This window comes from Sarcophilus harrisii, chromosome 2 (genome assembly GCF_902635505.1).
Source record: "Sarcophilus harrisii chromosome 2, mSarHar1.11, whole genome shotgun sequence".
Classification (NCBI taxonomy): Eukaryota; Metazoa; Chordata; class Mammalia; order Dasyuromorphia; family Dasyuridae; genus Sarcophilus; species Sarcophilus harrisii.
Genome location: NC_045427.1, coordinates 650024873 through 650050657, shown reverse-complemented (window position 1 = coordinate 650050657; position 25785 = coordinate 650024873). Strand labels below are relative to the sequence as shown.

The 25785-nt window shown below is 35.4% G+C and overlaps 1 protein-coding gene across 2 annotated transcripts in view; it reads left to right on the top strand.

Annotated features, from left to right (window-relative positions):
- The window catches only part of PRKG1 (protein kinase cGMP-dependent 1), a 1288902-nt gene that overhangs the window by 475566 nt on the left and 787551 nt on the right, over positions 1–25785 (top strand). For both annotated transcript variants that reach the window (XM_031949481.1, XM_031949480.1), the window contains exon 3: positions 13002–13115. In XM_031949481.1, the coding sequence (XP_031805341.1) occupies positions 13002–13115 (114 nt within the window). The remainder of the gene's footprint in view (positions 1–13001; positions 13116–25785) is intronic.

The following is a 25785-nucleotide window of genomic DNA, read 5'->3' as shown; positions in this document are numbered from 1 at the left end:
TTGAGGTTGAAGTCCAGACCTGTAATTTCATTTCTGGGTATTTCCAATGTGGAAATTTCCTCCAGTGATCTAGATCAGGGACTCCTCTGTAATGTGTAGTCTTAAAAAGTTGTTTAGGAGCACAAAGAAATTAAAAAAAAAAACTTTCCCAGGATTACTTGTCTAGCTATTATGTAGGGGAGAGAACATTACATTCAGGGATTCCTAACTCAAAACCTGACCCATTGTCCACCATGTTCTACTGTCGTTTCTTGTGGAAATATAGGATGATGAAATATTTTTTGGCCAAAGTTTGAGAGTGAGATGGCTGGTCGTGGAATCAGTGTGAAGATGATCTGAGAGGAAAGGATGGGCTGATATGAGTTATGAAATGCTGGAAGAAAGGAGTGATAATAATAAAAAATAAAACATACTTGAAGAAAAATATTAAGAAGTGAGGGGAGAGAAATAAAAATGAACTTCTGTACCAAAAAGTAAACACCAAAAAGGCTACCACCATGATGATATCAATTTAAGAAGTAGATTAAAAAAAATAAGAATCTTATTATTTGGAGTAAACATGGGGTGTGTGCAGGGGAAAACAATATGTTTTTTTTTTAAAAAGCTGTAAAACGATCATGAATTTTCAATGGACATTTGTTTAAATGATTTTAATTAAGATTTTCTTTGATTAATACATATATAACTGGTCATAAGAACAGATACCATGATGATTTCAAGAAACAGAGGTGAAAAAAATAAAAGCCCCAACATATTCCACTCTGGTTTGTAACTGTTCCGTGTATCATGCAATGTGTCGGTAGGAAGTTAAATATAACAGAAAACAGGGAGGCAAACAGTCACAAGGGATAGCTCATCAAGGAGATGATTTGTAGAAAAAATTTGTTTTCTTATTTTGAATGAACAGATGGCCTATTCATTAAAATTCAAAATTTGATAATTGCTGGATTTGGATATTTATAGAAAAAGAACACTAGACCACTAAGACCTAGTATGTTTGGGGAAAGACTGCTAGATTTCTCAATGTCTCTGCTACTGCTAAGCCCAACCCCCTTCCCTTACTATGAATAGGTTGCTGTGTGGAGTCAACAAGTCCACTTTGCAAAACCCAATGGGCTATTCTATAATATTAAGGCATGGATATTTAGGGATAAGCTTTTATAGACCTTCCCTGGAGTGAAAATAATTGGTATTAAGAGCTCTCACCCTGGTTGAAGATGATTAATATAAAAGAAATATCTTCAAAGATCCCTTTAGTAGCTCGTGAATTTGGACACTTGAGTGTATTTTAGAATCTGTTATGCTGTGCCTACATAAGGCCACTTCCATGTCCGTTTAGAAATTTTGGAACTTTTGAAAATTTGTAGATTTAAAAAAAAAGATCAACAGGTGATTTATTCATTTAACTTCCAGAATTTTACTCTAGTCCCAGTTTCTAAGGGGCAGCTGAGTGGTACTGTGGATAGAGCATCAGACCCAGAGGTAGGAAGTCTCATGTTTCTGATAAATCTCAGAATATTTACCCTAGGCATGACACTTAATTTTGTTTGCCTCAGTTTCCTTAGCTGTACAATGAGCTGGAGAAGAAAATGGCAAATTACTCTAGTATCTTTGCCAAGAGAACTCCAAATAGGGTAGTAAAGAGTTGGACATGACTTAAGCGAACAGCAGACAGCCCAGTTTCCATCACATCAAGTTTGGGCATACGTTCACCTCTTTGCTTCAAGGATCTAATTTACTTTGCTTTCACTTAAGAGTCTGTGCCTTTGTGAATAGACATCTGAGATCCCAGCACATTTTGTTAGGTTTTCTCTGCTCCTGGATTTTGTCACCTGTGATTAATCATGGGTAGTTTCCTCTGGATTTTTATTCAAATGTACAGTGATTATCTACCACATTATCTAGAAAATTTCTCCCTCCCTTTCTTTTTCATTTTAAGTCCTCTTGAGTATAAGGAATAAGATCCTATGAGACTCTACAGGACATCCCAAAGAATCTTAGTGTCATTTTAAGTTTTAAAAATTTAATTAAATTTCAAAAATTCAATTCCAGTTCCGGGGTCCATCTCATCAAGGTTTGGTGATACCTTTGTCTTCTTGCATTAAGGATTTAATTTGCTTTTGCTTTCACTTATAATCTGTGCATTTGTAAGTAGATATCTGGGATCATTTAAAGCTTTTAAAGCTTAATACTGGATTAAAACTTTTTCAGATATCTGGCATATGGTAGAGGGTATGCCCTAGTGTGGCACAGTGGATAGAGAGCTGATCTTGGAGTCAAGAAGATTAGAGTGCAAATCTTTCCCCAGGGACTTTTTAATTATGATCCTGGACAAGTCATTAAACCTAAATAAATTTCAGTTTTCTTTAAAATTTGAAAAAAATAGCACTTACCTCCCAGGGTTGTCATATGGTCAAAATGTATAAAAACATTTTGTAAATCATCATACATTATATCAAAGTTAGCTATCATTAAAATCTTTATCCATTAAGTCACTGGGAGGATGTAATTTACCTTTGTGGAGGGTTTCTCCATCTAAGTTGATGAGATAACATGCTTCAGATAATCAGTTTGTAGCTTTTGAAGCCCTTAGTTGGAATTATTGTTAGTGGATTCATAAAAATAAAAAGATAGAAACATCGACAATCTCTGGGGTCCTAATAGAATCTACTCTAGACATCATAGTAATTAGCACATAGTAGGGTCTTTAAAAAGTTTTATTGACTGATTGACAGAAATGGATCTCCATTATGTATTTCCTTGGCCAGATATTTCTTCCTTCAGGGTGGTGATATTATCACAGAGAAAGTCCTTTTCTTTTATGCTTCCTAATGAATAAAATATGTGGGAATTGGGAAGAACATGTGTAAGCTTTTTAGTCTCAGCCTTGCTGAAAGGCTTTAATTTTTGTCTTACTGTATAATCCATGGGATGTAACATGGCACCTCCCTATCTTTGATGACATGACGCCTCCCCTCTAGGGACAGAGGTCTTCAAAGTCTGGCGATGGGGTATCCAGAGAGAAGCCCTGAGGCTGGAGAACTGGGTCATAGAGATGGGATTTCTAAATAGCAAGGGGCTCAAGAGAGTTGACAATTTCTCAGTCTTCTGCACCAATTTTCAACCACCAGTGACCCACAATATTTTCTCTTCCCAAATACGTGCCTGTCATGAAGCTTTATTGCTTTTAAAAACCTCAGTGCAATGATCATGAAATCCCTACTGTTGAGACTCTTTTCCCCTCTGCCTTTTACTTCCTGAGCTTCCTTCCTTCTAAGTGGTGGATCTCCTTACAGGAGAGCATCTCTGATGCCTCCATTTATTTTTACTCTGCTTTTTGAAAGTACTTTTAAATTATTTTGTATGTAACTAGCTTGTTTGCATATTATATTCTCCTACCCCTGAAAATATAAGCTACTTGAGGGTAGAGACTCTCTCTTTTCTATCCTTTCATCACATGTACCTAGCAATGTGCACATACTAGAACTAATTTGTACTTTCTACCTTATTTGTATGCAATTATTTGCATGTTGTCTCTCCTATTAGATTGTGAGTTTCCTGAGGACAGGAGCTTTTCTTTTTCTTTTTATGCCCAACATTTAGCACAGTGTCTAGAATACAGGTGCTAAATAAATATTTGCTGACTGACAATAATAATACTTATTATTTGAAAGTGTAATGAATAATAGCTAATAAGTAGGTAAATATGCCTTACAAAAATAATCTCACCTGAGCCTTACAGTAACCTTGGGATAATAGATGTTATTATTATTCTTATATTATAGATTTATGGATATATTTTCTAGATGAGACTAAGGCACTGACTTGTCTACTATAACACAGCTAGTAAGTTCGAAGAAAAGTTTAGATTAAGGTCTTTCTGACTCAGGCCAGATCTCAACGTTCAGCATTCTGACTTGCCTTTCAAATTTTTTTAGTTGAATGCACATCTCCACATTATGTGGGAGTAAAAGTGGCCTTCTTGCTGTGTTCATCATACATCTTCCTCATTCTCCCATCACCATGTCTTTGCACTGGCTGTGCCCATATCTGGAATAAATTTCCTTTGTTCCTTCAAGACTGATTTCAAACTTCTCCTTCTACACTAAAATCTTTTGTAATTCCCCTAGTTTCTACTTCCATCCCACCCTAAAGTAGCATACATTCCTTTTGTATATATTTTGGTCAATAATTTTAAGTGTGCACATTGTTTCTAATAAAATATAAGTTCTGTAGGAACCATTTTGTATTTGTGTATTTCTAGCTCCTTGAATAATTCTGCGTATACATCCAAACACATACACATATCTAGAGAGAGAGAAAATATCTATATATCTCAGTATATCTATCTACACATGTATAATGCATGTATATATATACAGCACAATTAGTTTAATAAATACTTGATTATGAATTGAAAACAAACAAGAATTTAGGACCAGTTTCCAAGCTCTTTGTTTTTATTTTGTTTTGCTTTCTGGTTGAGCTTCTTCGTTTAAGATGAACAGTATTTATCTGCCTTTTGTTCTGAGGCAGAAATACTATAGCCCTTCTGAGCTTCCCTAAGGATGTACAGACGAGGCTGTGTTTTAAAATCCTCCTGTGCCATTTTAGCTGAGTCAATGAGTGTTTTTAAAAAATATATCAAATTGTCTAGAAATGATGTAGAGAGCCCTGACCCTCATTCTCATTTATGGGGACTGGGGAATAACCTGACCCTTTTGGAGTGGAAAGATAAATGGTTTCAGACACTGTCACAAAACCAGACCAATTATTCTGTTGCAGTGAAGTCACTGGGGAAACTTTCACCATAGATGGATTGAGTTCTGGATTTTTTTCCATTACTATCCATGAGTATGTGTGCTTCAGAATGTTGTCATGTAATGTTATATTTTTTCTACTGTTTTATAATAGGAACCAAAAAGTATGATAGGGTGATGATTAATAGATCAGTTGAGCAGGTTTTGGTAAGTCTTCTCAAATAAAATTCACAGACTTAAGTTGGAAGGAATCTCAGTGATAATCTCATTCAGACTCTCAACCAAAGAAGAGAACTCTTGACAACATTCTCAGGCGGTAGCCTTCTAACCATTGATTCAAGGCCTCACAAGATCATCAAAGCTGGGAGGGACCTAAGAGCCCATTGTATCTAACCTGCTTATTGTACAGATGAGGAAACCAAAGAAACCTTCTGTGACTTATTAAATGTTATATGTATGCTAGACAACGTTACAGTTGTTAAGGTAGTTTTAAATCTAGGTCTACCTGACCTCAAGTCCAGCGCTCTATCATCTGTACTATAGTATGGATTTTAAGGTTAAAATTGCCACCATCCAAATAACCCATTTCACACTTGGGCAATCCCCACTGTTATAAAGATTTTCCTAAAATAAACTCCAATCTGCCAACATCCTTGTTTCTACCCTCTGGGCCTAAACAGAACAATATCAACCTTCTTCCATTGAACAGTCTTTCAAATGTTTGGTGTGGTTATCTTGCTCCTTTTTGCTTCTTTGAGTTAAACATTTCTAGTACTCTCAATGATCTTTACAGAATCTGGAAATATGTTTGATATGAACATGTAGTGTTTCAGCTTTTTATCAACTTGCGTTGTCCTTTGGATATGTAAATGCTCTTATAAATCTAGCATCAATGGAACTATCACCCTGTATTGTCTTTTTCAACATGAGATGAGACTCATGTTTAGCTATTATACTTGTTCTAATAATCAATCAGTCAAGATTAAGGGAATATGGTAAGTTCTTGGGATACAAATAAAGTAAAAAAATAGTCCCTGCCCTAAAACAGCTCATATTTTAATGTGGAAGACAGAAAATAATCAAGCATGTATAAACAATCTACAAAATTCATGGGGAACAATTAAGGGAAGGAAGGCACTAGAATGAAGAGAGGTTGAGAAAGGCTTCCTTCACAAAATGGGATTTTAGTTGAGACTTCACAGAAAGAAAAAGATAATCATTAAATAGAGATGAGGAAGCCAGACATTGGTGATATATTGGGAAAATGTGCAGAGCTGAGAGATGCAGTGCCTTGAAACTTGGAACATTGGAGGCCATGGAACTTTGGAACGTCATCACTGGTCCAAAAATATGTGTTAGGGAAAAAGGTATAACAAGACTGGGAAGCTAGGAAAGACCTAATTTGTGAAGAGCTCTGAATACCTAACAAATACAAAATTTGATCCTGGAGGAAGGAGAGAACCACTGGTATTTATGGAATAGGAGGGTAATATGGTCAGAGCTGTGCTGAATGGAAAATGGATGACAGTGTGGAGAAGCTTGAGTTAGATAGACTCCTCAGAAGCTGTTCCAATAATCCAACTATGAAGTAATGTGAGTTTGCATCAAGGGGGTGGTAGTGTTAGAAGAGAAGGGGGGCATACTCAAAAAATGTTGCAAAGAGTTATGAGGTAAAGGAGGGAAAAAAAAATTGGAACATAAAATTTTACAAAGGTGAATGTGGAAAATTATCATATGTCTTGAAAATAAAAAGGTTTGATTTTTAAAAAATAAATAATAAAAAAAACTTTTAAATGATTCAACACACACACACACACACACACACACACACACACACACACACAAATAATGCAAAAGTGAAATCAACAGGCCTAAGCAATGAATAAATGAATGACTCTCTTGGACAAAACTCCAATTTTCAAGGTATAATTTGGAATCACATAACATGTTGAAACTAAATTTTTGCTCAACAGGAAGATAGGCTTTTTATTAATATGCTGAGCATATGCTACTAATAGCTCATGGATGCTTGCTATTGTAAAGACCAAAAAGGAAAAATGAAAGCCCGCTGAGGTCAGCTCATTTGAGGGGCTCAGAGAAATTTCAGATCATTCAATACTTCTTGATTTTATGCTATGTCTGGGTAAAATAAATGATTCTGACTTTGGACTATAACAGACCCAGATAAAACCTTGATGTTGCTATTTAATTTTCCATTTTATTTAGACCAATCGTTTCCCCAATCTGGGACTTGATTTCTCACCTGTGACATGAAGGAAAAAAAAAAGATCTCCAATTTAAAAAAAAAAAACCTTTTATATCAGTGAGTCTAGTTTAAAGAGATGCATAAGAAGGATTAGACTTGATCTGTTGATTCAAATTTTATTTTGAGCTAATAGAAGAAATAAAGAAAATAGGAGAAAAATATTAACTCAATGGCCAAATCATTAACTAGTGGTATTCATGTTCTATAAGGAACAGAACTCATATTCTAACTTCTGGGTGCTGCTCAAGTGTTTGGAAGGACCAGCACCATGTAGTTTCCAGATTCTTAGCAGCTCCTATGGCTTCAGTTGGCATCTTTATACAGTTCTCTTTTTTAAGAATCTGAGTCACAAACTGAAGAAGAATTGGTTGAAATTAAGAAAGAGCTGATAGGAGCAATGGTGAATGAAGTAATGACAATCTGAGTGGATTAGTGAAGAATCTAATATCTCTTAAGAACTTTAGAATTGATTATAGGAGATTGGAAACATTGGCACAGGACCACCCAGCCTTGTTTGCCCTCATCAGGGAGGGTGCTGTGCTCTATAAGCAAAGCACAATTGAATTAACCCAGAAGAAACAGGAGATGCACAGAGTTATATAGTCTACCCCAAATGTGCATAGGGACTATTTGTGTGTGACCTGTGGCAGAGCGTTCCAAGCTCATATTGGTCTGATCAGCTAGAGGACACACTGTAACTCGACTCTAACATAGTGATGTCATTTTGGTCCTCTTCAGAAACGTAGGACAACAACAAACCTGAGGAGTAAAGTAAACAGGCTTCTGGGCTTGGAGCATAAATGACCTGCCCTCAGATACTAGCTGTTTGACTTTTAATACATCACATAAGACTCCCCTGGATTCCATTTGCTCATTTCTAACATGGGATAATAACAGTACCTATCTCACAGGTTACTGTGAAAATCAAATGATATATTTTATATGAAGAACATTGAAAACCTCAAATATGATCTATTGTGATTTTCTTGTTCTTGTTAATGTAAAATTTTGGAGGAGGATTAATGGTTTAAGCAGGAAATAATGATTCTGGATTTGACTTAAAAGTTCCGTCTCAAAAAAAAAAAATTCCAGCATATACCCTTTGATCCAGAAGTATCTATATCCCAAAGAGATCATAAAAAAGGGGAAAAGGACCCATATGTGCAAAAATGTTTGCAGCAACCCTTTTTATAGTGGTAAGGAACTGGAAACTGAATGATGCCCATCAGCTGGAGAATGGCTGAGTAAGTAATGATATATGAATGTAATGGAACATTATTGTTCTATAAGAAACTATGAGTAGGATGATTTTAGAGAGACCCGGAGAGACTTACAGGAACTGATGCTAAGTGAAGTAGGGAGAACCAAGAGAATATTGTACACAACAACAAGATTATGTGATGATTAACTGTGATGGACATGGTTCTTTTCAACAATGAGGTGATTTGGGCCAATTGTAATGGTCTTGTGATGAAGAGACCAATCTGCACCCAGAGAGAGGCCTGTGGGGACTGAATATGGATCACGATATAGTATTTTCACTCTTTATTGTGGTTTGCTTGTATTTTGTTTTCTTTCCTCTTTATTTTTCTTTTTGATCTGATTTTTCTTGTGCAGCATGATAACTATAGAAATGTATATTAAAAAATTACACATTTAATATTTTTCAAGTCCCTTACGTAGTTTGGTAAAATTCATGGATCCCTTTTCAGAAGATTTTTTAAAATATATAATATACATTGAATTACAAAGCAAACCTGTAGATCAAGCAGTAGATAGATGACAAGGCTGGAGTATCTGCCCTTCCCAAACCAAAAATCAGGATGTGTGATTTGGAGTGAGTCTTGGGAAAAATTGTATTTTCTTTCACTGAAATCATGACAGTGCCAAGAAACTTATAATGTCTGGTCACTGAAGATGGAATGGAAGTTATGATCTCCCTTTAACAACTCTACCTGCTTAAAGTGGGTAAAGTCATTCATGCTCTACATTCCCAGAGATCCCCCAAGTCAAAGGCAAAACCTCAAAGACCAAATGAACCTCAAACCCCATTAAGAACTAGCCATCCAGGAGAAAAGGGAACTCCTTGTATTTTTGCTATCTCCTAGGAACTCCTGTATTTTTATTTTGTATTTATGAGTTACTGAAATAAGAGAGCCAAGTTTAATAAATCTGATTTAATTAAATCAATTAAATTATTGTTCAACTATTGATCATTCAGTGCCTGTTTATCTGACTATCTTTTATGTGCATGCTCTTTTTTCTAAGGTATTCTTTTCTCTCTTTCAATGATTACCACTGTTATTAATGAGGATTAAAAATCAGATAAATCTTTACCAAATACCTTGGAGACTTAATGCTAATGGGTAGCAGTGATTTCACGAATCAGCAAGAACAATAAATAATACCTTCCCCACCCTTTTTCAGTAACTACTTTTGAAATGGTTCATTCCCGGTGGACATTAAATCCATATTATCACCAAGGATTATCACTATATACTTTTAAGTTGCTTTACTTTCCTTGCCCATGTTCTAGGTTCTTGGGGTTGGAAGGAACCTCACAAGCAACCAGTGCAACCCTTCCCTACATAATAATCTCCTGTACAACCTTTCTTCCCTCCAAAATATCCAGGGAAGCTTTTAATTATTCCATTCCCCATGAAGAAGATGAATGTTTCTCTAGAATTAGAGAATATGGATATTCTCTAATATGGATTCAGATCCCACTTTTGATCATAATTAAGTTATCGAATCCTGGGCCAATCTTAAGCTCCCTTGGCCTCTGTTTGCTTAGTAGTGAAATGTAAAGTGGGAGGTTTCTGAAGTCCATTCCATTCCCAACTTTGCCTCATATGATCCTATATATTCCATCTAGTCCCAAACTGTTCAGTGGATACCTGATGTTTATAAGAAATTTTGTTTTGCTCACTTGCTTGAAAAGATCTGGAGATCTAGAAGAATAATTCAGATTCCAACATTTTCCAATTAAAATAGAGCCACCTCTTAATAAGAATTTTTGAAACACATTATTTTACAAAGTACTTTACCAATATTTTATCATCTGAGTATCATAACTTTGTGGAGCAGGTGCCATACATGAGGAAAATGAGGGTGAGATGTCTTGAGGTTAAGAATTCATTCATTTTTTTTTATTTGTATCTCCATTCTTTAGTATGCTGTCTGGCACATAGTAGGTTCTTAAATGTTTGCTGACTGATTCATTGATTATATTTTAAATAGAAGATACATGGAGCATTTATTAAAGTAAATTAAAACTTACTAGATATGCTGGGCACTCAGGTAAGTGTGAGATAGAAATACTAGGAAAGATAGAATCCTCAAAGAGCTTGCTTTTTATGAGGTTGCATATGAATATTCTTTCATATTAATGGGAGTGAGGAGATGGTATGCAAAGAGGAACTATTAAATATAATGGGAGTGGAGAGCAATGGCAACTGCCTGAAGGACTAAATTTTTAGAAGATAACGGGGACAGCTCACCTAGGAAACTTAAGTGGCAGAAACCAATTTGAAAGAGGGGTGTTTTAAGGCTGATTGATCGTTCAAATAGAGAAGGAATGACATGGAATAAACTAGGAAATATTTACCCAGAGTCACTAGTCTGATTCAGGATCAAAATTCAAGTCTTTGCCTTTGAATTTTAATTTTCTAACCAGGACACTACTAAGAAAAGGAGTAGATATCCTTCCTCACTATAAATGAATTATCTCACGAGATCACATCCTTAGATCCAGAAGGGACCTTACCTATCTCTCAGTACCTTCTCTGCCCTAAAATCTGTGATCTCATCCAAAAGGAATTCCAATGCCTAGAATATAATCATCACTTTTTAAATGTTTGTTGATTTGAATATCCATGTGCTTTGCAGTCATTTTGCTTTCAATTTCTATTAAAAGAGGAAAAAAAAATTAGTTTAAGGTACATTGCTGTCTCTCCCCTCCTTAGGTTGTGGGTGGTGACTCTTTTGAATTTAACGATTGAGATTATATTCATTTTTAAATTACAATTTTTCATTTTTCCTCATGTAACTTCTTTTCCTTTCTTCAAGACAGAGGTGCTTCTCTCCTTTCTCCTCTAACTCATGTACTCTTTTTCAACACTTCATTCTCATATTATTTGAAACTAACCATGTTTCTCATGCCCTGGATTTCCACTGGTCTCTCCTCTTTTATGCTATCCCTTAGAGGTACTTGGTGTTCCATTGCATGGAAAAAAGAGCAAATGAATAAGCATTCAGAAAACAGATGAGCTAAGGGGCAAGTCAGATTTGGGGTTCAGCAAGACTTCTTTTATTACTCCAATGGCCTTCTTTGTTTTTGCAGAGAATTCCCTGGGAACAAGTTTTCTAGATACAGTGCCAGCTGACTCAGTTTCATTTTTGAGACCTCTTTATTCAAAGCTTAAATCCATAAAGTTTTTTTTTTCTGGGATGCATACTTTGGTAACTATAGAATTTATAACTAGAAAAGATTTTAATGGTCTACTATTTTAACTCTTATTTTCCATTGGAGGTATCCTTGATATATTTTATGGGAAAAGGGTGCATTTTATTTATTTTTTTATTAAAGCTTTTTATTTTCAAAACATATGCATGGATAATTTTTCAACAATGACCCTCGTAAAACCTTGTATTTCAAATCCCCTTCCCCTCCTCCCACATCCTCCTCTTCCTTGATGGTAAGTAATTCAGTATGTGTTAAACATGTACATTTCTTCTATATATTTTTCTACAATTATTGTGCTTCACAAGAAAAATCAGATCAAAAAGGAAAAAAATGAGAAAGAAAACAAAATGCAAGTGAACAATAACAAAAAGAGTGAAAGTGCTATGTTGTGAACCACATTCAGTTTCTACAGTCCTCTCTCTCCATCTATGAAGAGCCATCTTTATCACAAGATCATTGGAACTGACTTCAATAATGTCATTATTAAAAAAGAGCCACTCCACAAAACTAGTTTTTCATATAATCTTGTTGTTGCCATGTACGATGATCTTCTGGTTCTGCTCGTTTCACTTCACATCAGTTTATGTAAGTCTCTCCAGGACTCTCTGAAATCATTCTGCTAATGATTTCTTATAGAACAATAATATTCCATAACATTCATGTACCACATAACTTATTCAGACATTCCCCAACTGATGGGCATCAGATCAGTTTTCAGTTTCTAGAAACTATAAAAAGGACTGCCACAAACATTTTTACACATATGGGTCCCTTTCTCTACTTTATCATCTCTTTGGGATACAGACTCAGTAGAAACACTGCTGGATCAGAGTAGTGCATTTTAAGTTTTAAAATAAATTTTGATTCCTTTTCTTTTTCGTGATGGTCATTGCTGAATTACACTGACTTTATCCTTCTCTCCCCCTACTGCACCTCAGGTAGGACAAAAAACTATTAATTCAAGAAAATCAATCTGTTAGTATTTCTATTGGGCTTATATCCCAAAGAGATCTTAAAGGAAGGAGGCAGTGGCTGCCTCTTAGAAAGTTTTCTCAAAAAATATTTTAGCACATTTGCATTTTACTTTTATAAACTTAAAAAAACTTAAGAATTAATGTGCCATTCACTATCTTTGTTGAAAGGAAGTATTTTATAGAGTTTTAAAGTCTATTTTTGTTCAATCATTTTTCAGTTGGGTCTCACTATCCATGACCCCATTTGGGTTTTCTTGACAAAGCTACTGGAGTAATTTGTCATTTTCTTCTCCAGTTCATTTACAGATGTGGAAACTGAGGTAAAGAGGATTAACTGACTTAGTCACATAGCTAGCAAAAGTTTGAAGCTGCATTTGAACTCACATTCACTTGACTATATGGCCACACTCTATGTAGTGTTGTATCTACTTGCAAAGTACTTCAAATATGTTATCTCATTTGATGATATACATAAGAAAGAAGCAATGAGTGCAGGTGGTTTTCAATCATTTCTTTTATTTTTCTTCTTTCCGCAGATGGAAAGGTTGAAGTTACCAAAGAGGGGGTGAAGCTGTGCACTATGGGACCAGGCAAAGTCTTTGGAGAACTCGCAATTCTATACAACTGTACCCGCACAGCTACCGTCAAAAGTAAGACCATTTTCTATACTGTTGGTTAATCTCTGTGTCCTTTGTTAATTGGAGCACATGTTGGATCTTGATTCTTCAGTTGATGCATTTCCATTTCATCATGGCAATATGATGAGAATCGTTGAATTTCTAAATCCTTTTAGCAACACAGAATTTCATTTTACTTTATTTTTTTTTTTTTTACTTTTATCCAAGTTTCCTTTCAAGTTTCTCTTTTGGCCAATGAGAATTTAGGAATGGTGTGTACTTCTGGGGTGTCATAGATGCAGGTCACCTCTACAGGCATTCCATTAATTCATTTCTATCTCATACAATTTTCGTCCATGTCTTTCCATAATTTTATCTCATACAGCTTTTGTCCATGTCTTTCCATAGATTCTTCAGAGAAAGTTCACCTAAGAAACTGTAGTTCTTTCCCCTAAGTCTTTAAAATATCTTCTAAAAGAATATTGAAAAGCATGGAATATTTGCAAATATATATATATATTTAATTTTATAATTATATATATATTTATATTATTTATATATATATATTTATTATTTATTTATATATTTATTTATTTATATATATTTTATATATTAAATATATATAAATATATATTTAATTTATAAATATATATATATATATATATATATATATATATATATATATATTTAAAAAGAGTAGGGTTTCAACTCCTTGTCTTTATCTCTCAGGAAGACATGTAAGAAAAGCTACCACACCTTTCTGTATTCCTCTTCTTTGTTAAGATTTTTCAGATAATGTCCTTTTAATCTAATGGAAAAGAAAAGTCATCAGGAAAAAAGATCCTCATCATCTCATTAAAACATAACTGAATGGGATATATTTTTAAATTTTCACAATGACTATGAGCATAATCTACTCCTCAGCTGGTCATCAAACTGTATATTAGTCCCATGCTTTTCCAAGGATTGAACCTATTTTAAAATCTGAGCACTAAAGTGGGAGATTTATGTGTATGTTGATAGAAACTTGTGTTACCTCCTCAAAAACAGCTGCATCAAATACAGCAATGTGGCTTGTTTTGTTTTTAAACCAATATCCTCATCTAATCTATATTCTCTCTCTTTCCTCCCCCTTTGCTTTGACCCATGGCACTTTGGAATAGCCCACTGCAAAACTCCAAATGAAATCACATAGGGACCCCAATTTCTTTGGATTAACTGGAGCAGGTATTAAGGTCATAAAGGATGCTAGTCATACAGGTGAAAAGACCTGCCAATATTCACAATGCTAATGGATCATGATGGAGTATTATTGCTAAGAAGGAAAATTGCTATCTATAAAAGTCACTTAGCACATATTGTTGTGAATTAGTTTTGTTCATTATATAAAGTGGCTGAGGATCTCTTGATTATTTTTTCCAATTGTCCATTTCTGATCACTTGCAGTGTATCATGGATTTTTAACTGATATGACCCAATAATATTGTCTGAAAAACAACTTTTGATATTATACAACTACTTCATCAGAATTGATGAATCGAGTGACATGAAAGTCAGCTTTTATTTTTCTGAAATTGACACAGTGCCACTTGTCATTAATGAGCCTTGATTCTCATGAATATGCAAGATAAATAATATCTATTGGTGTTGACTCAGTGCTTATTATTTTATAGTTTTTTTCTCTCTTTGAGAGATCAAATCTTTGCTTCCGAATAGAAAACAGTTTAGAATCCTTCCATTAAAAAGTTACGAGAATTTTTTAACTATGCAAAAACTGTCAAGGGTAATTAATAATGCTATAAGACCAATATTTCACTTGATCATTCATTCCAAAATCAAGCCAAGCTATTAGTAAAAGAATTTATTATAACTTTTATTCAGCTGTAGAAAATTCAACTAGAAAAAAGGTCATCAAAATTCTATTAAGTGAAATTAATTTGACTTTGATGTTTCTTTTCCTTCAGAAATGCATGCTTTTAGGAGAGAAAATAGGAAAATTAATAATTTGATGAAAATAGAAATATTCTATGGAGAGTAAAAATAAGTTGAAAACATTTTGAAATGTTCTCTATATGGCACAATTTCAACTGTGTTGCTCATTAAAATGTATTTAATGATGCAATAATATATTTTAAAAATCAACTGTTAAGAGTCTGAGAAATCATTTTATATACTAGCCATTTTTCTGATGAGTTTGGTATAATGTATATTTTTGTAGTGAACAGAACAATGGATCCAGAGGGCCTGGATTTCAATTTCAGAATTATTTTCTACTTATGTGATAATCTTGGGAAAATCAATTTGCTTTTTCTCTGGAGACCTTTTAAAATTTTTGTTTTGAAATGATGGAGCTCAAATAGATAGCTTCCTTTAAAAAATATTGAGATCTTTTGCTTAAATCATTTGCATTTTTCACTGTCTTCTTCTTCTTTATCCCTTCATAGAGAGCCATCATCCCTTATAATAAAGAAATTAAGAAGTGGGGGTTGGGAAGGAAGTTCAGTGAAACTAGCCAATATAGTGTGGTCCCAAAGAAGAGATGTAAGAAAACCCCTTACCTGATTTCTGTACAAACATTATGAAAGTGGAGCACAACTTCCACCTAATAGATATATTGCTTAGTTTTGCTGATATTCTCCCCTACTTTTTTTCCTGTTGGTTCAAAGAAGTTTTTGAAAATTCCGTCATCCACTTCACCCTAGATCTTTTCAAAACATAGGGACAGAAATCTGATGTTTCAGAAATCCCGGTATCATGCTTGTTCATTCCAAATTCATTACATTTCAATCCGGTTAGTTTATTATTAGTCTTCTTTTACATTGTTCTAATCATTGTGTAGCTTGTTTTTCTGCTTTTGCCACTTTCACTTTTCCTTTTATGTACTATTTTATATGTCAGTTTTATATTTGTATCAGTTTTTTTAAATCATTCTCTGTATTCATCATATTCATAGTTTCTTGTAGTCCAAGATTCCATTACATACACATGCCACACCTTGGTTATCCATTCTTCAATCAATGAGCATCTTTATTTCTAATTGTTAGCATTCTAAATAACTTGGTGCTGTATGAGGACATTCTCTTTGATATTGGTCTCCTTGGGGCACATGATTTAAAATGTCATTTGTGAATCAATAGGTATGGATATTTTGTTCACTCATCACATAATCAATTTGGTTTTCAGAAGAGCAGATGATTTTTTGTTAACTTTCTGAATCTTAAGATGCTAAAAATGAAAAAAAGTGAAAACATTTTCTTAGTTCAACATGTTCTGAAGGATACTGTTGTAAAGGACTAAATTGTTACATAAATTTATGAAGAAAAATGCATTGCTGCATTCACTGTCTCCTAACCTGTTGGCTAAGGACCCTGGAATGACTGAAAAATTATCATGAGAGGCCCTCCTGAGAGTCTTTATCTCTCCCTCCCTCCCTCCTTCCCTCCCTACTTTTCTCTCTCTCTCTTCCAAGCATGTTCATTTTGGTGTTCATTTGGTTCCAAGAAAAAATGTGTAGCAAATGGCATGGTATCTATTTTCAAGTATTTGAAGGGCCATGTCATGGACCTGTTCTCTTTACCATTCTAAGGAGTGGGTGGAAGTTGTGAAGTGGCAAATTTCAGCTTGATGCAAGATAAATTGGTGGAAAAAAATTGAACTCTCTGAAAGTGGAGGGACTATAACAGGAAGCTGTAGATTTTCCCTTGTTTTCAGTCTTCAAGAAAAGACCACATAACCACTTGTTAGGGATCTTGTAAAAAGGATTCTGCTTCGAGAATGAGTAGGACAAAATGGCTTCCAAGGTTCCTTCCAAATCCAAGATTCTGTGATAATATAAATAATTGTGATCAGGAAAGATCCTTTGAATGCCATGGCAGTGAAAGGACATTCTGATCATCTAAAAGCTTGATAATTACTGTGGTGCTCCATTAATTTTGCAAGAGTTGACTTCATATCTCAGGATTATATAAAGTGGGATTTATGTAGTGTGGGGTTACACCTGTGTTAGCAAATGGCACTTGAGTTTTGTTTTCTGACTTTCACTGAAAAACTAAAATAACAGTAATTATGCCTCTTACTCTGTAAGCAGCAACAGGGCATGCCATCAAAATTAGAACACTAAGGAGTGACTTTAATGTGATTTTCATTTCACAACATTAGCTAAATATGTGGGTGGCAGACAAGATCACTGCAAGCGCAATGGCGGGTGACATTTGTATTTGTTATGGGAATAGATATGTAGAGGGAGAAGGAATCTCAGGGGCCATTAAGTCCAACCCCCTCATTTTACAGTTGAGGAAAATGGGAATATTAAAAAAAAATCAAGTGACTTGTTTAAGGTCATACAGGTTATAAGAAGCAAAGTCCTTATTCACAAACTGTGAACATAAATCCTACCTTCTCTCTGCTGTTTCATTCTGGCAATTGCTTTACCATTTCTGAGTCTACCCAAGTCCAGAAGCCTTGAAGAAGTATATTTTAATTCACTTAATCTCATTAGGTGAAATCATAAAATTTACAAATTTACAAATAAATAAATTAAAAATGAAAATATTATTGAAACATCTGGATTGGGGAAACTTTTTTATGAGGCTTTATGAATCTTATCTCTTTTTGTGAAAACACTAGACTGGCAGGTATAAATGAGAATGAAAATGTTTGTTGTTATTGAGACAACTGAAATGACCACCTTGGAAATTTATCAGTAAGCCTTTTCCTCTTCACCTGAGGAGTAATCAATTGTCAAAAAAACAAAATTGGTTGCAAGTGAGTCAGTGTTCCCTCAGATAATGATTTAGTGTTTTGAAATATAAAAGAGATCTTTATAATTTTGATTTAAAAATGGGAAAATAGGGGCAACACGGGGGTAAATCATTCAAGCCAACTCACAAGGTAAACCTCTAGAGCAACTAGAATTGCCTCTACCCTTGCTGAATTACAGAGCAAAGCCTCCAGCTAAGTTAAGATTGGAGAATTTATCAAAAAGTACTAGTTTTGTGTTGTATTTTGAGTAAGGGAATAATATCATCCATTCCAAGTCAGTTTCAAATATGATCTTCTGTTACTATGGCCAGATTTTTACATGAGATATGGAAGAAGCTCAGGTGAGAGGTTTTGGCCATGGAGCACTTGGCCTAATGAATTGAATGTTAGGCTTGGATTGTTCCTAGTGCCTTCCCCACAGATTGATTTGAATTTATTTTCCATGTCTTTTTGCATATTTGAAAATGGTATATGTATATATATATATATACACATATATATATATGTATATATATATACATACACACATATATGCATATAAATATATATGTATACATTGACATATATATATATATATATATATATATATATATATATATAAACACACTTATATATGCACATCCTCATGAGAATAAAAGGCCATTGAAGGGGGAACTGTTTTTCCCTTCTTTTTAATTTTTATATCCTCAGAATTTATTACAGTTCCAAGAACAGAGTAGGTGTTTAACATATGCTTATTCCATTATCTGAATCCCATCTCAGCTGTGTGACGAGGGGCAATTCAAGTAACCTCTCCAAGACTATTCTGCAGAATGAGGATAATAATACCTGTGATACAGACTTCCTGGGGAGGTTTAACAAGAAAATACCCATAAAATACTTTACAAACCTTTAAAGCATTGTAGAAATTTCAATACTACTTATACAATTTCAGTTATGTTTCCCCCATTCTGTCTACATATTTTGATATCAGGTAGAACCTGACTTTTTACAAGGTTCTGCAGACTATAGCCTTCATTTCAATGACTTGGGGGAAAGAGATTAAAATCCTTTGATGACACAATGTTTGCTATAACCATGCCCAAACTGAGAAACATCTCATTATCATGTTTCCCTGAAGTGTTGTTCATGGTGGGGACTCAACTTTTGCTACCATTATAGCTCCAACAATAGCAATTTACACCTACCCTGGGCCTTTTCCTACCCAAAGTGCTCCAGCAACCACAATGGAGGAGTTGGCAGACCTTGCAGCTTCAGATGAAACAAACAAAGCCAACAAAGAGGAACTGGGCTTAGCAGTACTCAGCAGTTAAGGGCAGCAGCGTTTTGCAGCTAGATTTCTACAGAATCTCAGAGAGGGAAAGGACTGCTGAGATCCTTGAGGTTGATGCACACCTAGGAAAGCAGCCCAGTCTCCTTATTCCCAGAAAGTGGTCATCCATCCTTGGCCAGGTAAGTTGATAGCATCCAAGATCCAGGGATGGACTTGAGTTAGGAGCTCAGTTAGAAACTTGCTTCAGAGACTTTAGATAATGTCTTTGTAGTTTTGGAAAAGTCATTTAAGCTTTCTATGCCTCAGTTTTGTCATCTGTATTCTCTTTTTTATTTTTATTTTTTAAATTTAATAGCCTTTTATTTACAGGTTATATGCATGGGTAACTTTACAGCATTAACAATTGCCAAACCTCTTGTTCCAATTTTTCACTTCTTACCCCCACCCCCTCCCCCAGATGGCAGGATGACCAGTAGATGTTAATTATATTAAAATATAAATTAGATACACAATAAGTATACAATGTCATCTGTATTTTCAAGCCTGTAATGTCTCTTCCGGTTTTGAATCCATGATCCCGTGAAGACTACCTACCTAATTAGATCACTGTTCTATAACTTTTGATGATCATCTTATTGTTGAAATGTTTTTTCTTACCTCAAGCCCAAATCTTTTATTTACAATTTTCCCTCTTCCGAAATTCTGCCCTCTGGGACCAAGCAAAACAAATTTAACCCTTCTTTCACATTACAAACTTTCAAATATGGGGTGAGAGTTACAGCTTTCCCAGAACATTCTGTCTTCTCCACACTCAACAACCCACTTCTTACCTTCAAATTCTCACCAATTAAAATAATCGAAGAGGAGTATGGATCATTGTAATTTTGGGAGAGGGGTGGACTGTTGAGGTAAAAAGTGTATACACTTTTTAAAGGGCCAAGGACCATTTCTGTGGGTCTTTTTACTCTGTTATAATAAATACTGAAAACAAAATATAATTTGTTTCCTTTCAACAGTTATTGAATGCTTGCCTTCAAACCCTGCCTCCAAGGAGCACAGTTACGTTTCCCCGGTGGGGGAACAACATAGCCAACATCCTCATTGTTCCCAACATTCCAATGTCCAGCTCATCATTCCTTCCAAATATAAATTCATTCTTTTTATTTTTGTTTTGGGAGGAATTGCTTTGGTATTGATGCAATGGAAAATTCCTAAAATTGAGATCATGGTCATGGGCTCCAAACCTTCCCCACTCCAATCTATTCTCCAATTTGGGCCCTAGAATGATTTCCTACTGTGCAGGTCTGATCATGTCTTCCTTCTACTCAACAATCCCTAGTGACTCTATTGCCTTTAGGATCAACTACAAAATTCTCTGTTGGACTTTCAAAGCTTTTTATAACCTAATCCCCTCTTCCCTTTTTAATCTTTTTTTACGTTACTCCTCAACATATACTCTTCAATACAAGGAAACTAAACTTCTGTTTAGGAACAAGATAGTCCATCTCTCATTTTCTTTGGCTGTTCCTTATGGCTACAATGCACTCTGTCTTTCACTCTACTGACCTACGTGGCTTCTTTTAAGTCCCAACTAAAATCTCATTTTTAACCGGAAGTCTTTCTTCAATACCTCTTAATTTCAGTGCCTAGCCTCTGTTAATTATCTCCTTTTTATCTTAGAAATTGCTTGCTTTGTATATAGTTGTTTGCAAGTTTTCCCATGCCTCATTTGATTATGAACTTTTTGGCTGTTTTTTGTCTCTTTTTATATCCTTAGTGTTTAGCCCAGTGCCTGGCACATAGTAGGTATTTAATGAATGATAATTGGTTGATTGAAAGGGAAATGAAAGCTGATAATTTTTTGCAGATTTAGAGAATATATCTGATCATTGGAAATGTTCTGTTGCATTAGGAGATCATCTGAGAATTATGCAGGCATAGATTTGTTATAGATTTCTCCTGTATTTCATAATTCAACTTCCAAGAACAAGACACAGATGTTTTAATTGCTTTTTAACAATTTTTTACTTATGATTTTAGAGAAATTTTTATTTTACTCCAACCATATCATCCTCCCATAGTGGAGAAACCTATAGCAAAATGAATGTTTGAGTTATATAAAGTAAAAAAAAAAAGACAAAAACAAAAACCTTTTTGTGGCCTTACTTTTTGTTCTGTAGGACATGAGCTAATTACACAATTTTTAGCTGTACCATTCCCTGGATGATCATAGGGTTCAGATTGCCCAGCTGAGATGTTAGTCACTCAGCAAACTTGCATTAAGTGCTTGTTGTGTGCTAGGAACAGTGCTAAATGCTGGAGATAAAAAGAAAGTGGGAAAAATTGGCTTCTAAAAATCTGTCTCCCAAGAGCTAAGAGAACATTTTCAGTGCAGATATGAAGAGATTGTGTTTTTTTTTTCCTTTGTTCTCTTTGACATTTGTTGTATTAAAGCAAACTTTGACATGAGGTGGATGGTGGTTTCTTGAGTGTGCGACTTCATAGCTCAATGTCAAACTTGCTACTGCCTGAAAGAATGGAAAAATCAGCTGCTGTCAGGACCCCTTTTCAAAAAAAAGAGCAATGGAGAGGTTTGGAGTTTGGAGTTAGGATGCACAAATGCACCTTGGAACATTTTCTAAATCAAAAACCAGAGCCAGGACTTAGGAGATCTGTGGACCATAACAGGACCATCAAAGAGCCAATAGGAGAGCTTGGAATCTAAAGCATAATACCAGTAGTCCATCACCTTGTTGCCTGGTAAAGGCAAGGGGAAGAAAGCTTTTGTCTTGTTTTGCTCCTTTCCCTCTCCATTTCTCCATCTCTTTTTCTGCTCTATCTCTTCCTTTTACTGTCTTTTAATCTGTCTCCCTTCCTTCCTTTACTCTTTCCTTTTTTCTTCCCTCTTATCCTCTCTTCCATCCTCCCACCCTGCCTCTGTTTCTTTCTTTCTTTCTTTCTTTCTTTCTTTCTTTCTTTCTTTCTTTCTTTCTTTCTTTCTTTCTTTCTCTTTCTTTTTCTTTCTTTTCTTTCTTTCTTTCTTTCTTTCTTTCTTTCTTTCTTTCTTTCTTTCCTTCCTTCCTTCCTTCCTTCCTTCCTTCCTTCCTTCCTTCCTTCCTTCCTTCCTTCCTTCCTTCCTTCTCCTCCCCTCTTTTTCACATAAAGAATAAAAATAACTACTTCTCTGGGGACCCTGTTTCTTCATGACACAGATACAAAGAGCCCGTGGTCAGATACTCACTTGACAGGTCATATCATCCTATATCTCCACATCACCTCCTATTTGTAATGTCCATCCCTGTGATTCTGCAAATGAAACAAACCACAGCCAGCCAGCCTGTAAGAGCAAGCAATTAAATTTTCTCTGCAGTCATTACCTTGTGTTTTAATGCAAAGCAGCAGCCCTGGACTGTCAGACTCTCAGAAAGGGATGTGAGCCCTGCTTGGCTAATGAGGAATTCTCTGTCCAGTCTTCCTAGAGGGAAATTAAGTGGACAGATTCTTCTCTCTGTCTATTAGCCTCAATATCGCTTAGTTTCTCCTTTATTTTTTTTCTGTCTTTTTCTGTTTCCACCCATATCTTTCCATCTGCCTCTCTATGTTTCTGTCTTTAAATGCATGCCTGCTTCTCTTGTATCTTTTATAACAATAATAAAAATGGTGGAGAGAAAGGAAAAGATGCAATAAATAGGGTTTAATTCTGTTTAATGGGGAACATGAGCACCCTTCTTATCTTCCAAGGAGAAATGGCATTCCAGAAGGGCCAGCCCCATTGCTGCAAGCAGAATAGTGAGTTTTCCTTATATAGAGTAGAACTCTGGCTAAAGGGCTGAACTAGTTTAGGGAATTAGCAGGGAAATGTGCTTTCTACTAGTAAAACATAATAAATATCAAGTTGGGGGGGGGAAGTTTTGTAATGTTAGTAACAGACATCCAGAAACAATTTCTGAGAAGGTGAATTTAAGAATGGAATTGTTTAAATGAATGCTGAATCAAAAAAAAAAAATAAATAAGGCATCTTTGGAAGAATAGTAGCTTTTGAGTCAGAAGCTCTGGCTTCAATCCTATTTCTGATGTGCACTATCTGTATAGCATTAAGCAATTTATTTGCTCCCTGTGGCCTTCAGTTTTCTCATCATTAAGATGAGAGGCTTAGACTAGGAGCTCCAAACTAGCCAAAATGATATCTAGGTTATCATGAGAGGTAGTGGTTTAATAAGGCCAGTCTTGGATAAGAAAATCCAGTTCTCGATCCTGCCCTTGGAGCACAATGGACTAGAGAGTTCCTACTGTTTCTTTCTGACTCTAAAATCTTACGAATCCAGCCATCCTTCTCATTCTGTCTTTCATGTCTTTCATTTATTTGGGTTGCAAGAAACAGATATCATTTTACCAGCATCTCTAATCCTGATGGATCCAGCCTTCCACTCGGCTTTTGTTAATAACTGATCATTGGTGCTGACAGATGTCATCAAAATGTTTTAAACAGAGGCACTGGAAGCCTCATTCTTTGTATAAAATACAGTTCATATAAAACACAGTTGTTGCAAATAAATGAAACACATAATTCATGATGAGAAATGCATTATCAGATTGAAGGTTTAAAGAGTCTCCATGGAAAAACTAGGGACTGGTTGCTACATTGGTGCTCAAGTTCTTTAAAAAGAACTGTGCTATAGAACCCGAGAGATAGGTCTTCTGGTTTCAGAATCTGGCAACCATTGCTCAGTAATTAAGTGAATTGCCTCCTGATCACTACTATGCCTCTAAACAAATCTTGATGCTTCAGAATCTTGGAAGTGGTCTTCAGGATTTGTTGTGATCCTGAAAAAGCCAGGACCCTTTCTCCTACCACCAAGGATCCTCTCTGCTTCTTAGTAAGGATGGGCTTTGGATAATAGACATATTGTATCATCCGATACACCTATGATATCAGTGATATGATTCCTTCAGTGATGGTTGATGATGGATCGCAACCCATCCCAACTCAGCCTAGGCTATATAACTCCCATTGACCTTTTACCATGATTTTGCTATATATGCTAAATATGGTAGGAGCCTTTCCTCATTCACTCATCAACTTATACAAATACCAAAAGCTACCCTTGGTTTTCTTTTACTCTTGCCATAGGACAGGTCCATCATTTTTTTCTAGTCATGCATGTCTTCAATAATATTCTACTTCTCCAACACCATTCCTTATTTTTGTGTTATGGTCTGCTCAAATACAACATTTGCCTCTCCAGTGCTCTTTCAGTAGTCCTCAGTTTCAATCTGATCATTTCCTTATGATCATTTAGTCACAGCAGCACATGATTTCACAAAGTTACATTAAAAGAGCAAAAGAAGAAAAAGGAACAAGCATTTATTAATTGCCTAATATTTGACAGCTACTGTGCTAAGCACTTTATAAATATTATATCATTTGATTTTCCCAGGAAGATAGATGCTGTTATTATCCCCATTTTTAAATGAGTAAACTGGAGCAAGTAGAAGTTAGGTGACTTACCTGGGATCACATAGCTAGTAAGTGTTTCAGCCCAGATTTGAACTCTAGGTTTTTTGACTCCAGACCCAATACTCTTATTTCCTGTACCATGAATTTTCAGGGATATGAAAGAATAGATAGAGAATTGGAAGGGAAATCAAGAAAATACTAGTTCAAATGCTGCCTTAGATACTCGTTAGCCATGTGACCTTGGGATGTCATGATCTCTACTAGCCACAATTTCTTTATCTGTAAAATGGAGAAATGATAATATTTACTACACTGGGATATTGTGAGCTTGTAATAAGTTACAGTATGTAGAATGCTGTATCAATTCTGGCTATTGTTATTATATGTAAAAATTGTGAAAATATCTATGTGTGTGTGAGCATGTGCATATGTATGTACATTTAAAGAATAAACCCAGGAAGAGAAAACATTTGGAGGCAAGTCTTTTCTACATCTTTGGGCTTTAGTTTCTTTTATAAAGAGAAGGTTGGATCGACTGTTTTTTTAAAGTCCATTCTTGCTCTAAATCCAATGATCCTAGGATTAACCTTCCATACAAAATGGATTTTTAAAGTTCCAATGAATGGAGCTGAATAGGGAAGATAAATTGATCTCCTTTCTCTGTCTCTAGCTCTGTCTCTCTTTTCTGCCTGTCTCTCAGTCTATATTTTCCTCTTCCTTTATCTGTCACTGTGTCTTTGTCTATATTTATCTTTCCTTTCTTCCTTTCCTACCTTTTTTCTTTCCCTCCTTCCCTTTCACCTTCCTTCCTTCTTTCCCTCCTTCCTTCCCTCTTGCTTCCTTCCCTCCTTACCTCTTCTTTTACCTCATTTCCTCATCTCTTCTCCTGTCTCCTTCCCTTCTTTTCTTCCTTCCCTCCCTTCCTTCCTTCCTTCCTTCCTTCCTTCCTTCCTTCCTTCCTTCCTTCCTTCCTTCCTTCTTCCTTCCTTCTTCCTTCCTTCCTTCCTTTCTTTTTCCTTTCCTTCCTTCCTTCCTTCCTTCCTTCCTTCCTTCCTTCCTTCCTTCCTTCCTTCCTTCCTTCCTTCCTTCCTTCCTTCCTCTGCTTCTCTTGGTATCTTTTTGTCTCTGTCTGTCTCTGTCTCTCCCTCCATCCCTCCCTCCCCCATCTCTCTGCTTTCTGCTTTTCTTGTCTCTCTCCAAACACTACTTTG